The sequence below is a fragment of the Cryptomeria japonica genome, chromosome 8 (genome assembly GCF_030272615.1).
Source record: "Cryptomeria japonica chromosome 8, Sugi_1.0, whole genome shotgun sequence".
Classification (NCBI taxonomy): domain Eukaryota; kingdom Viridiplantae; phylum Streptophyta; class Pinopsida; order Cupressales; family Cupressaceae; genus Cryptomeria; species Cryptomeria japonica.
Window position 1 is genome coordinate 645,238,060 of NC_081412.1, and position 13,085 is coordinate 645,251,144.

At 34.9% G+C, this 13,085-nt stretch overlaps 1 protein-coding gene across 1 annotated transcript in view; it reads left to right on the forward strand.

Annotated features, from left to right (window-relative positions):
- The first annotated feature begins 5,175 nt into the window (after window positions 1-5,175).
- LOC131049244 (vesicle transport v-SNARE 13) overlaps window positions 5,176-13,085 on the forward strand; it is a 68,753-nt gene continuing 60,843 nt past the window's right edge. Inside the window, exon 1 of the mRNA XM_057983287.2 lies at window positions 5,176-5,648. Within this exon, the coding sequence (XP_057839270.1) occupies window positions 5,555-5,648 (94 nt within the window). The 5' untranslated portion in view covers window positions 5,176-5,554. The remainder of the gene's footprint in view (window positions 5,649-13,085) is intronic.

Here is a 13,085-nt window from a genome sequence, read left to right on the forward strand (position 1 = left end):
ACAAAAGAAAAAAAATGTTTAAACTAGACATAATCTTTCTTTACTAAATAGAAAACTATTAAACCCACAAAGATATATTCACAACATCATCTTGGTTAACAAATTTATCGCTTCTGTTTTATACTCTTTTGCCCATGTCAGTGACAATCTAACCAATAGTTGAGTCGCTTGCAATGGTATTTACAAGTGCTCTCTTCTTGTTTTATAAGGCGCAACTCCCTTTGGATATATATAATGAATATAAACAAAGAGCATGCTTTTCACTAGAAAGCAGAAAAGGAAAACCAACACCTACCCATAACCATGAAAGTAAATGTAGAGGATTGATTTTATAATGAAGCGAATGTAAATAAATGACACAAAGTTTACTTATTCCACGCTCACAAATGATATCCAGTGAAACAAAGAGTAGCAAAACCCTTTAACAAATGATTTAATCGAAATTCAAAGTTTTAGAATTAAATACATACACAGTCCGTTATAGCAGGATGACACTGAAAGCAATTGCAAAGAAACACAGTTCGTTACAATTTAAAGAAAAAGTTCCAAAATTCAAAGATTCAAAAAAATCTTCATAATTCCTTCCATAACCCCCCTCCTCCTCATATGTACTATCATCTATTTATACTAAAAATCCACTTTTTCTGTTTTCAAGAAATGGTTCATTTCACATTAGCCGTCTTTGAAAATGAAGACCTTTAAACATATTTAAGGAAAACAAAATTATTAGAAAACCCTATTAAAAGCACTAATCCTTGCATTATAAATAGCTACTAGCTTTACACTTCTTCTTCATTAGGCATCAGGTTCCGACCTGAAATCTAATTGTCAATCCTCTCAACCTTTGTCTCCTCTTTGATGAGCACTCAAAGGACGATTGAAAATTCATCTTCATCTTCTATAAGTTCTCGAGAAAGGTTGGTCAAGTAACAAAGGATGTCGTCCTGCATGTGCTCCACGTCTGGCTGAATCATGGGTCCCTTTCTTTTAAGCACCATATTTGAAAAACTAATTGCCAGGTCTCCTTCTTGTCACAATTTCTTCTTCCAAATTTTGTTCGTGATTTCTAGTTTGCTCTGCAATATTTTCTAACAGAGCGATAGTTTTTCTATATTCAACAAATTTAGTTCATCATTTCCATACACCAATCCTAGGATAATATTCCCTTGCTCAGTTGCTAGCAAATTTAGGTCTGGATTATGAAATGGCAGCTAACCATCATGAGGGAGAACCATTTGGGACAATGAAGCTCATAATGACAAGTGTTACTCTGATCTACTCCTAAAGGTGGTGCATTAAATTTCCAGCAAAAGACAATAATATCAAGTTTTACGACCTTTGCCACCACCTTTACGTGCTTCCAAATATTTAATCTGTCATTAATAACAATACTTATAAATCTTTCCTTGATATTTTTCTTGGAATTTGAGCGTCGCATGGTGACAAGCTGAGTCGGAACCATGATGACCCCAACACAAGGTTCCGTTATATCAAGGCTTGACTACTAAGAAAACAAGGTTAGTCCGTACAGATCACTTTACAAGGTGGTGGTGCCTGAGAATTGAGGCAGGATCTTCAAATCACATAGTCGTGAGAAATTAGAACTCCACAACCAATGACCGAGACTTTGAGTTTTTCAGAAACCAGTCCAAGCAATCAAAACAAAGAACTAAGGAAACAAGTTGGACAATTGAAAACTTATAGAAACTAATAACCCCATGACATAGTTATGAAATATAAGGGACAAGCGACTAGTTTTGAAAACACATAAAGCCGTGATTCAAGACTTAGATTATCAAGCAAACAATAAGGTTTGTGATGCAGGGGCACACAAAGACCCGAAAAGTAAAAAGAGAACAAGGCTTGGATAATACATCATTAGCCTAGTAAACGAAAACTATACCAGATAGGGATCAAAAACTAAAAAGAGCATGAGACATCAGTCAAGTGAACAATTGCAAGTATCCGAACTAGAAAGAACAAGAAATAACGAACTCTTCAAGAAGACACAAGATAATATTTCCATTTGGACACAAACACAAAGATTAAGGGTTCAAACACCTATATAAGTGCCATTTTTTAATTTCTCACCGGAAGTTGAAATCTTTGTTACCACCATATCATGCCTTGCCCATACAACCATCATGCATGACTGCTAGCTTCCACTATTATTTGAAAAACCCTAATTGTCCTGCATTGTGCTCTAGCTCCTGGGCTTAACAAATTGAGCTGAAAAAACATAATACAAAATAAATCTTATAACTTTATATCATATGCTTTTAGCCATTCAAAATATTGATAACTACTCATATCCCTTTTAAGGTACATTTCAGTGGGATAATTTTAAGTCCCCTCAAGCAAAATAAATACACCAGAATTTGTAATGTATTATGCCCTTAGAGATATTGCCAATCCAGATTCCCTTTCCTTTTTAACTTTACTTTAAACACATTGAAGGCTTCACCATAGACAACATTAGAACAAACCAATGCAAGATATAAGTCCACCATGATGTCTTAGAATTTGACATTAATGCCAACCAATGACCAAGTAGGGCAACAACAACTTTGGTACAACAATCATAATCAACTACATTGTGTTTCTTCATGTTGGAAGCATGTATTAACATGTTGCAGGAATTCATTGCATCTGTTGTGGAACAGAAGGAGATTCATCCTTTTGCAAACTAGTCGTCATTGTTCCAAGAGGGTCAAAACCCAAATTGGAAGGCAAAATATGACCTTGCACCATTTTCACACCATTATTATTATTTTATTTAATGAGAAACGTGCCTTCAATCACCACTTTTCTTTTCCATAACATTGTTCATCTGCTTTCAATCATCATTCTTCCCTTCCTCTACATCATTCGTTTGCCTCTACTCCTCAGGTTTTGCACCTGCTTGAATACCTTTATATATATTCTCTCATTGCATTCTTGATATTAGGTTAATATAATATTAATATATATCTTTAATATAACATTGACATGCAATCTAATAGTATATAATATTAATATAAAATCAAATAATATTATATATTATAATTATTTTAATATGACATGATATCAAATATAATCCAACAACATATAATTCAAACACTAATGACAATTCTTAGTACAAATCCATCTATGTCAACTATAAATGAGAAACCATGATATCCTTGTAGTTTAAAAATAAAATAAATCAAGACATTATCATGTCCCCTCCTTGATCATTATATATATCTCAAATGAAGCAATTATTATTATTAATTAATATAATAATTAACAATGCATGATTATTTGAAATTTATTTATTTATTGAATATTATTAGTTAATTGATATATGTTAATATTATAAACATAATTTATATATTATAAACCTAATCTACATATTCTTAATTGTAAACACAATTTATATATTGAATAAAGATGATAATACAACAATCAAGGAAGTGCAAAGGCAATAATCTTAGTCAAAGTTAAATTAAACAAATACTAAAAGTTAGTGATTTAGATGGATACATATTCTAAAGGTAGAACTTATGCTTTGAAAAGGTAGGGCTTATGAACCAATGAACAACAATAATACTCTAAAAGAAGAACCAACGTGAAATATATTGAAGGACATGATGGAAATATTGTCATTGATGTCAAGTGGATCCATGCAGATTGATGAACATATCCATTATAACAGAATAATGAACACTATGACAACAAATATGAAGATTATTTATCATTGGCTGCCTCACTATATTTGTCACAGTCATATATACTTAGAGTTACAACGATCTATTATTATTCTGGTAATATTATTATCATTCTAGCAAATTACTATTATTAATATTAATATTATTAATAGTAATATATTTGTAAATGAATCCAATATATTAAAAGAAATACGATTCCTTGACAAAATAAATCGGTTTAGTTAAACATCGATTAAGAGCAGCCATATGAAATAGTGCATATATGTCTTACACAACCGACTCACTAAGAATCATTGACGTGGCCAAGGAATGCATTGGCTATTTTCAATGAAAGATAAGGAGGGGATTATTAATTAAAGATTACTATAAAGAAGTTTCGATAACATTGATAATAATGAAATCAAAGACTTACTTTGTAAAAGTTCGGGTTACTATTATTTCCATTAAATAAGAAGGCATCGATTTGAATTAAGAAAGTTATAATGGCAGTTGTTACTAATATTTACTAATCGGTATTTAAGAATATGTGACCATTCACGTAGGGGTATAGTTAATGGTTGTGTTTTTTTGTTTGGAGTTAAGATATGACATATTATTAATTATTGTAAATTCAGTTTGAAGGGGAGGGATAAGAGGAGTTACATGCAGCAACATTTGTGTTCTTGGTGGTATGCATGAGATGTGCTTAATATATGAAGCTCGATAGTGATACAAATTTTGATGATAATAATAATAATAATAATAATAATAATAATAATAATAATAATAATTATTATTATTATTATAATGTTTTATAAGAACTACATTTCCAGTAATATATAATGATAATACCTAAGAATAAATAACGTATATAAATATATATAAAGTTATATGTACATTAATAATTAATATTAATCAGATAGAATCCTTAAGATAATATCAGAAAGAAGCTTATTGGATTCATGTTAAGATAGTTTGTCTCCTAATCAATTTAATTTATGTCACAAGTATGTTAAGAGGGATTATTTATGGTTAAAATAGACATAAACTCAATAGGGGACATTAAAGACATTAAAAAAGAAAAACAACTTTTTATAATAAACTAATAAATAAATAAATAATATTTTAAAAATTATTAAATAAAAAAATTATTTGTAAACTTAGTATTGTAGGAATATCACAACTCCAAATAAAATTATTTGATGATTGCTTTCATTTATTTCTTTACAATATTATATTATTTCTAAATAAGTCTATCCTCTTGAACGCAAGGCTACAAACTTTGAAATACTACCTAGTAAAATGAGTTATACCCCAAATTGGATTAGTTAGAATACAATAATGTAAAATAATGATAATAATAATAATAAAAGAAATCGTGGACCTTTTCTTTGGAAATAGTAACAGTAGAGAGGATAAAACGGCATGACAGATATCTTCGAACAGTACGAAAATTCCAAACCAGACGTAACGTCGCAGGCTCCACATGGAACTCCCGCTCGAAAGAATGATTTCCTCTTATTTTTCAGGGGAAACTTGACAAATAATTTTTCGTTCACCCATAAGTAATAATTTTTCGAGCATGGCAAACAAAACAAAGATAGGGACCCACATGGAACTCCCGCTCGAAAGAATGATTTCCCCTTATTTTTCAGGGGAAACTTGACAAATAATTTTTCGTTCACCCATAAGTAATAAACATAATTTGTTTAAAAAACGAAGAATTTTTACAGAGAATCAGAGATCTAGGAAGAGGAATACAAGGCCGGAGCCGGAAACTCAAAACGACATAGCTTCCAAAACACCCAAGCGACCCGGGATCGATTCTTTCATCCGCCAATTTTCACAAAATTTTCCCTAATTCAGAAAAATTTCGATTGAACACAATGAGTGAGGTATTTGATGGATACGAGAGGCAATACTGCGAGCTCTCTGCAAATCTATCCAAGAAAAGCACTTCAGCTAGTCTTCTGAACGGAGGTAAGATCTGATCCGACGCTTTTATTTTTCTTAGGGTTTTCTTTGCGGTCAAATTGCATTTATTTAAAGGTAATTAGGGTAATCGTAGCTCTGCATAATTGATGTTTATAAATTTTGAGGCATAGAAAAGCTTACAATATAATGGGATCTGGCTATGAATGGTCCAATTGTGCACGTGAAAATGGTTTGAGGAGAATCGAACCCGCAAACACCATTGGAAAAAACGAGGGCTGCTGATAATTTATTCAAATAGATTACAACTATCTTGGTAATTACAAAATTAATGTATCAATTGAATTCAATTCTTTTAATTGGAGAATAAGGGTAGAAGCGCCCCTCAGCTCTGGTCTCCTCGCTAGGTACAGAATATGTCCACCTCTTTTCCAATGAACACTCGGATCTTGCCCAGGGGTTTTGGGGAGGAGGGGTGCATTTCAATACGAGATATCATTGTGGTTAGTTAAATTTTTTCATTGATATCCTGAGTGAGTCCTTATATTTGACCGAATTATCCCATACTAGAAAATGCCGTCCATGTGTACTAAAATGACTGCACGGGTTTGTACTTTTGGCATGGGTGGATCGGTTTTTGCAAATCCTCTAGTTTTAATACGTAAAATTTGATTCATGGAGATGCTTTCTGCGATTTTTTTTGAAAACAAAAACATAATAAGGTTAAAGTCCTACATTTACATCAAGGGACATATTTATACTCGCAATGTATGATAACTAAAATAAAAGCATTCATGTAATTTTGTTTTGCTTATTTCTATTGCATATCATTCACATACTTACCTTTGATACTTTCCTAGTTTTTTGTTCTTCTCCTGGGTACACAATTTTGCCATACATGAAAGTTATTCTTTTTCTTTTCTTGTACATGCAAGACTTTCTAAATTGCTCTATGCAAATTAAATTGATTTTGCAGTTACTTCTAATCACATGCAAACTTCAGCAAGTTTTTTCTATTTTTCAAGTAACTTCTTTCAAAACTTCCTCGTTTGTAGTCTTTCTTTCTTCAAAGTTGTGGGAACTAGTATTTTTGTATTTTCCCAATCCACTTCTAGTAAAAACTGAAAACCACCTGCCAAATCTGCCATATTTTCTTTTTCTATTTTGTTGCGAATGTTATCTCTTCCTCTCTTAAACATTTTTGGGCATGTTCTCCCAGTTTTAGATTGATTTGAGACTTAATTTCTTTTGGATATAAATCAACTTTTTGGATATCTGTGTTGTTCTTTGCTTGTATGCATAGTAATGAATCTCCTTCTATCTCTAAATTCTTAATGTTCTTTTCCTTACACATCCATAACCCCATGTCCCCATGCCACTGTTTAACTCCATTTTCTGCTTAAAAATAAGCAGTTAAGAGTGTCCCCATACAAATCTTTAATCATGGGAAAAGGATAATTTGGAATCTTTTCCCATTTTTGTGGAGCAGCCATGGCTTAAAAAATGAAAATAAGCTGTGGAAAAAAGAGGGGGGCTGGAAATAAGCAGCCACTGCATATTAAACAAAATGCCACATGGCAGCACAAATTAGTTTGCCTCCATTTTTAACAATTTTTCTTTCTAAAATATATCACATATAATCATATTAATACTATTTAAACAATTTATTATTTATGTGGCAGAAGAATTTAAGTTGACTGCTTAATTATAAGCAGAAAAAATTTTGAAATTTGTTCATGAGGCCACCGGCTCCACAAATTGCTCCTTAAAATAATGAGCAGTGGCTGCTAGCCAAAATAAGCTTAAGTAGCCACATGGGGACATGCCCTAAGCCTAGGGCCAATGCTTCCATCTCAGCTTCATTGTTTGAGGCATATCATATCCTTTTTGATAATGGCCACACACATTGACCTTCAAAGACTGTAATGATACAACCTATTGTTAATGTTGTAGCTGTGGTCGAACTCCTTCACATCAACCCGTGCAATCTAAATGTCTATTTGGCTTGTCGACCATAGACATTTTTGGCGTCTTATACATTAATATTTGTTAAGCGGTTAACAAAATGTGGTTAATGTTCTTCCCCGCCACCTTTGGATGAGTCGTGCCTCTTGCTTAACCCGTCCGTCACCCTTGATGAAGGGCCACGATGCTTTGGAGGAAACACGATGATCTTGGAAGAAGCCGACTCTTCATGAAGAGTCTTCATGCCGGGTATAAGGAGGATCCTTTCCTCTTGCATTCGACATACAATCGATTGATGTGAAAGATTATCGAATAAGAAGGGCAGAGCGACATATACACAGATCATAAGACATACATGCAGATCGGGTCTTCACTACAGCAAGACACATAAGCATATCAATATTATCTTCAGCATCGTGTATCTTCTGCTTAGGTTTTCACCTTCTCCGACAACTACTCAATGAACATGGGCTTGTTCAGTGATCTTGCAGCATACGGATTTGTGAATACGGCGGATGCATGTTGTGGACAAGGAAGCTACAGTGGTGTTGGCCTTTGCACTGCGGATTTGTAAAGACCCGATATTATCTACAACACTATCGTGCTGTATGCACTGTTCATATTGGATATATATATATATATATATATATATATATATATATATATATATATAAAATTTGCGTGCTCGGGGGAGACGATAACAGTATATCGTCTATGGTTGGGAGGGCAACAATAATGTGAATCATTGCCCGTGGTTAATCGAGCACACCCTATGGTTACTGTGCATGGTCATCTTCTTGTGTTCCTAGTATTGTAAGAAAATCAACATGGTATCAAAGCAGGTTCCTGAAGAGCCATTGCCACAGTTAGTGCATCCCCTCTATCTTGAGGAGGAACTTGAGCTTAAAGTGAAAAGATGTGACAAAGGGATATAGATCATTTTTAGATTGAGTAGAGAGAGATTCTTGGTTACAGGTTATAATTGAGGACAATGCCAAGAATAATGAGAAGGAAGTTCGGGCCACTTCCTTCCAGCTAGACTTTGATGATTCTCTTCATAGAAGTGACATGTCTATCTTTAGCCTTGGAAACTCTGCAGATTTGTATCTATCTATGACAACTGAAATATGAGATTAGGACCTTCATTGGATGAAAGGACCAAACTGATCAGATAAGTCTTCTCCCCACTACCACATTTATTTGATAGTATATGGTGCATTGCTTATGCTCGTGTTATTTGTCTATTGTATGTATTGGACTAATGGTTGCCTTCATGTTCATGAAACTAGAACTGCCCATGTGTAACGTTGAGTTCTGTAGCCCTTAGCTATGATTGCATACAATTTAAGACATCTAATTTATCATTATCAATTTTTGAGCTATGTTTAACAGCAGATTATTACAAGTGTATGTGCAAGTGCATGTGTGATTATAGGGGACACTTGAAGACCTTAGTAGTTAAGGCTTGACTGCTGTTATACTACTTGCATAACAAGTTTATCCAAAGAGCTTGGATAATGAGATAAGTATTTTTCTTGGTTATTATCTCTTGAGTATTACTTTTATTTGCTTTTAGTCAGCCTCTTATCACTATTCCTATATGTACTATAAAAGTTGCTCTTGTTCTTTTCTTTGGCCCTCGAGGATGGGTTTTGCAGAGAAAGAAGAATGATACATTAGGAATGTTGCTGAGGCATCTGTACAGGTAATGGCAACATCGAGGATTACAAAGAAAAGTCGAGACAAGAGGGCTCCCCTAGTAAGAGGGAGCAAACTTCTAAGGGTATGCTTCTGTGATAGAGGGATCAACTAGAGGTTCTGCTTCAATTGACTTTCGAGGATCTTGGTTATATATGTTCAGAGGGAGTGGACCATGTCAAGATGGTTTCTCTATTGATCAGTAGTCGAAGGACTCTATGATTCATGGATGGAGTCCCATGTGTGTAGGCTGGAAGGTTTTATGCTATCACTTAGGTCGTGATATTCTTGGATAGATGGATACTTGGTGAACTTGGGATTCACCAAGAGTGATGCAAATGTTAATGGTGAGGCATTGATTTTGGTCGTTTATGTTGATGACTTATTTCTCACTGTGGCAGAGAAGCTCATCATTCAGTGTTAAGAGGGAGTTAGCCTCTGAATTTGAGATGAAGGATCTTGGCCTTATGTACTACCTCTTGGACTGAAAGTTTGGCAGAAGACCGCATGAGATCTTCTTGAGTTAGGGGAAGTACACTATAGACATCCTGAAGAGATTTGGCATGATGGACTATAAGTCCATGTCTACGCTGATGGATATAATTCTGGAGAAGTTGAGTGAGTCAGCTTCCAATTTAGATCTATTAGATTCCTCTATGTATTGTCAGTTGATTAGATCATTGATGTATTTGGTCAACACCAGACCATATATCTGCTTTGCAGTGAGTTCTCTTAGTCAGTTCATGTATGAACCAAGATAGATTCATTGTGTTGCAGCATGTGTGGCAGCTCGTGAAGCAATGCGGCCTCAGAAGCTCCTTGCAGGATTGTTTGTACAATCATTGGAGCCTACAATTATTCATTGTGATAACCAAAGTTGTGTGAAAGCCTTTTGTCAATCCTGTGTGTCATGACAAAATGAAGCATGTGAAGATCAAGTATCACTATGTTAGAGACGTGGTGGAAAGGAATGCTATTCAGTTAAGATACATTAGTACTGATGAGTAAACGACAAACATTCTCACCAAGCCTCTCTCCAGAATAAAGTTTGTGTACTTTCAAGGTAAGCTTGGTATGGTAGAAAATGTAGCCCTAGCTGAGATTGAGTCTCAACAACATTGATCTGTTTTAAATAGTACTAATGTATTCTCTAAGATGTTTAAAGTGTAAACTCTTATTATGAAATCTTATTAATTTGATATGGTTCATGATTAGTGTCATGTGTGTGACTCCATGACAACATTGGTTCAGTGCTTGATAAGCCCTTGTGAACATTATTGTGAGGTGACGATCTCTCATTAGTGAACACTTGTACATCTGATCATTATCGTAAGGTGACGATCTTATGATATTGATCGATCTTACAATTGTGATGGATATCATGGGACTTGATATCTATGGATATGCCATAGTGGTTTATATCTCTAGAAGTAATATCTATGGATATACCATAACGGTGGATATCATGAGGCATGATATCCATGTATAAGACATGATGGTGGATGTTACATAAAGAGATATTCATGGTGGATATTATGTGACGTAATATTCGTGGACATGCCATGAAGTAATATCCTTGAATATGCCATAATGGTGGATATCATGAGATGTGATATCCGTGGACAAGCCATAATGGTGGATATTACATAAAGAGATATTCATGGTGGATTTCATGTGACGTGAAATTCGTGGACATGCCATGTAGTAATATCTATGGATAAGCCATAATGGTGGATATTACATAAAGAGATATTCATGGTGGATTTTATGTGACGTGAAATCCATGGACATGCCATGTAGTAATATCTATGGATAAGCCATAATGGTGGATATTACATTAAAATATTTATGGTGGATATCATGTGACATGATTTACATGGATATGCCATAACTCTTGATATCACAGTGAGGTGATATCTTTCTCTCACATATAGGTGTAGCTATTATGGTAAATCATCACTATGGAGTGATGTAAGGATAAGAAGGATTCCTCCCTAGCTAAGAGGGAGTGTTAATGTTGTAGCTGTGGTCGAACTCCTTCACATCGACCCGTGCAATCTAAATGTCTATTTGGCTTGTCGACCATAGACATTTTTGGCGTCTTATACATTAATATTTGTTAAGTGGTTAACAAAATGTGGTTAGTGTTCTTCCCCGCCACCTTTGGATGAGTCGTTCCTCTTGCTTAACCCGTCCATCACCCTTGTTGAAGGGCCACGATGCTTTGGAGGAAACACGATGATCTTGGAAGAAGTCGACTCTTCATGAAGAGTCTTCATGCCGGGTATAAGGAGGATCCTTTCCTCTTGCATTCGACATACAATCGATTGATGTGAAAGATTATCGAATAAGAAGGGCAGAGCGATATATACACAGATTAGAAGACATACATGCAGATCGGGTCTTCACTACAGCAAGACACATAAGCATATCAATATTATCTTCAGCATCGTGTATCTTCTGCTTAGGTTTTCACCTTCTCTGACAACTACTCAATGAACATGGGCTTGTTCAGTGATCTTGTAGCATACGGATTTGTGAATACGGCGGATGCATGTTGCGGAGAAGGAAGCTATAGTGGTGTTGGCCTTTGCACTGCGGATTTGTAAAGACCCGATATTATCTACAACACTATCGTGCTGTATGCACTGTTCATATTGGATATATATATATATATAAAATTTGCGTGCTCGGGGGAGACGATAACAGTATATCGTCTATGGTTGGGAGGGCAACAATAATGTGAATCATTGCCCGTGGTTAATCGAGCACACCCTATGGTTACTGTGCATGGTCATCTTCTTGTGTTCCTAGTATTGTAAGAAAATCAACACCTATCACTGCCTGTCTTGGGTTTCCTTTTGCTGATCCGTCAAAGTTCATCTTGACTCTTTCTGTGGATGGAAACTTCCAAAAGACATTTTGTCTAAACATCTTCTTGTCTTTTAATTGCTCTTTTGGCCTTTCTAGGAGATCTCATCTCTTATGTAGTTCTTCATCCAATCTTGTAAAAATTGTTCCCGCTTTTATCATATTTTTAGCATTCAATAATTCACAAAGGCTTTCCTGAATTTTCGGAATAATCCCTTCTTCATCCATACTCTTTTCTTGAGAATTCTGCAATTCCTTTCTTTCCAGATATTCCAAACTATCATGGCTGGGGTTGCCACCCATAAACTGGCCCACATCGTATCTCTTATCTCTTGGTCAACTAGTCAACCATTCTTTTAAATCTTCCTTTTTTGCTCCTTTCCACCCAATGACGTCTTATATCCAATCCCAACATTTGCTTGCAAATGTGCAATTTAGCAGCAAATGGTCAATTGTCTCACTATCTTTGTAGTACAACGTGCATCTATTTAATTCGTAAATCCCAATTATGTTAAGCCTATCAGCTGTTAATACTTTTTATGTAGTGCTTTCTATAGAAACGCACCTACTTTTCGTAGGATTGTGGAGTGCCAACATAATGTGTTCAGCCATGATTCATCTGCCCTTTCTACCGTTTTGAATTTTGTATCCCATTTTGACCGAGTATACCCTAGATCTTGCCGCGTACCATATAACTTCATCTTCCTCATCCGTCAAAATTACTCTTCTCTTGGCGAGTTCATTGTTTAAAACTGATTTAGCACTATCTGTGATTGGTAATTGGTCCACCTTAATCCAATCGTGATGCCCAAATTTCAAATTGTTAAGGTCGATGTAATCTCTTACCTTTGATCCCACTAGATGTGTTAACTGTCTTATGTGTTGTTTGGTGTACTAGCTGCGTTAACTGTCTTATGTGTTCTTTCGTGTCCTCTAGCTCTTCTGTGATGT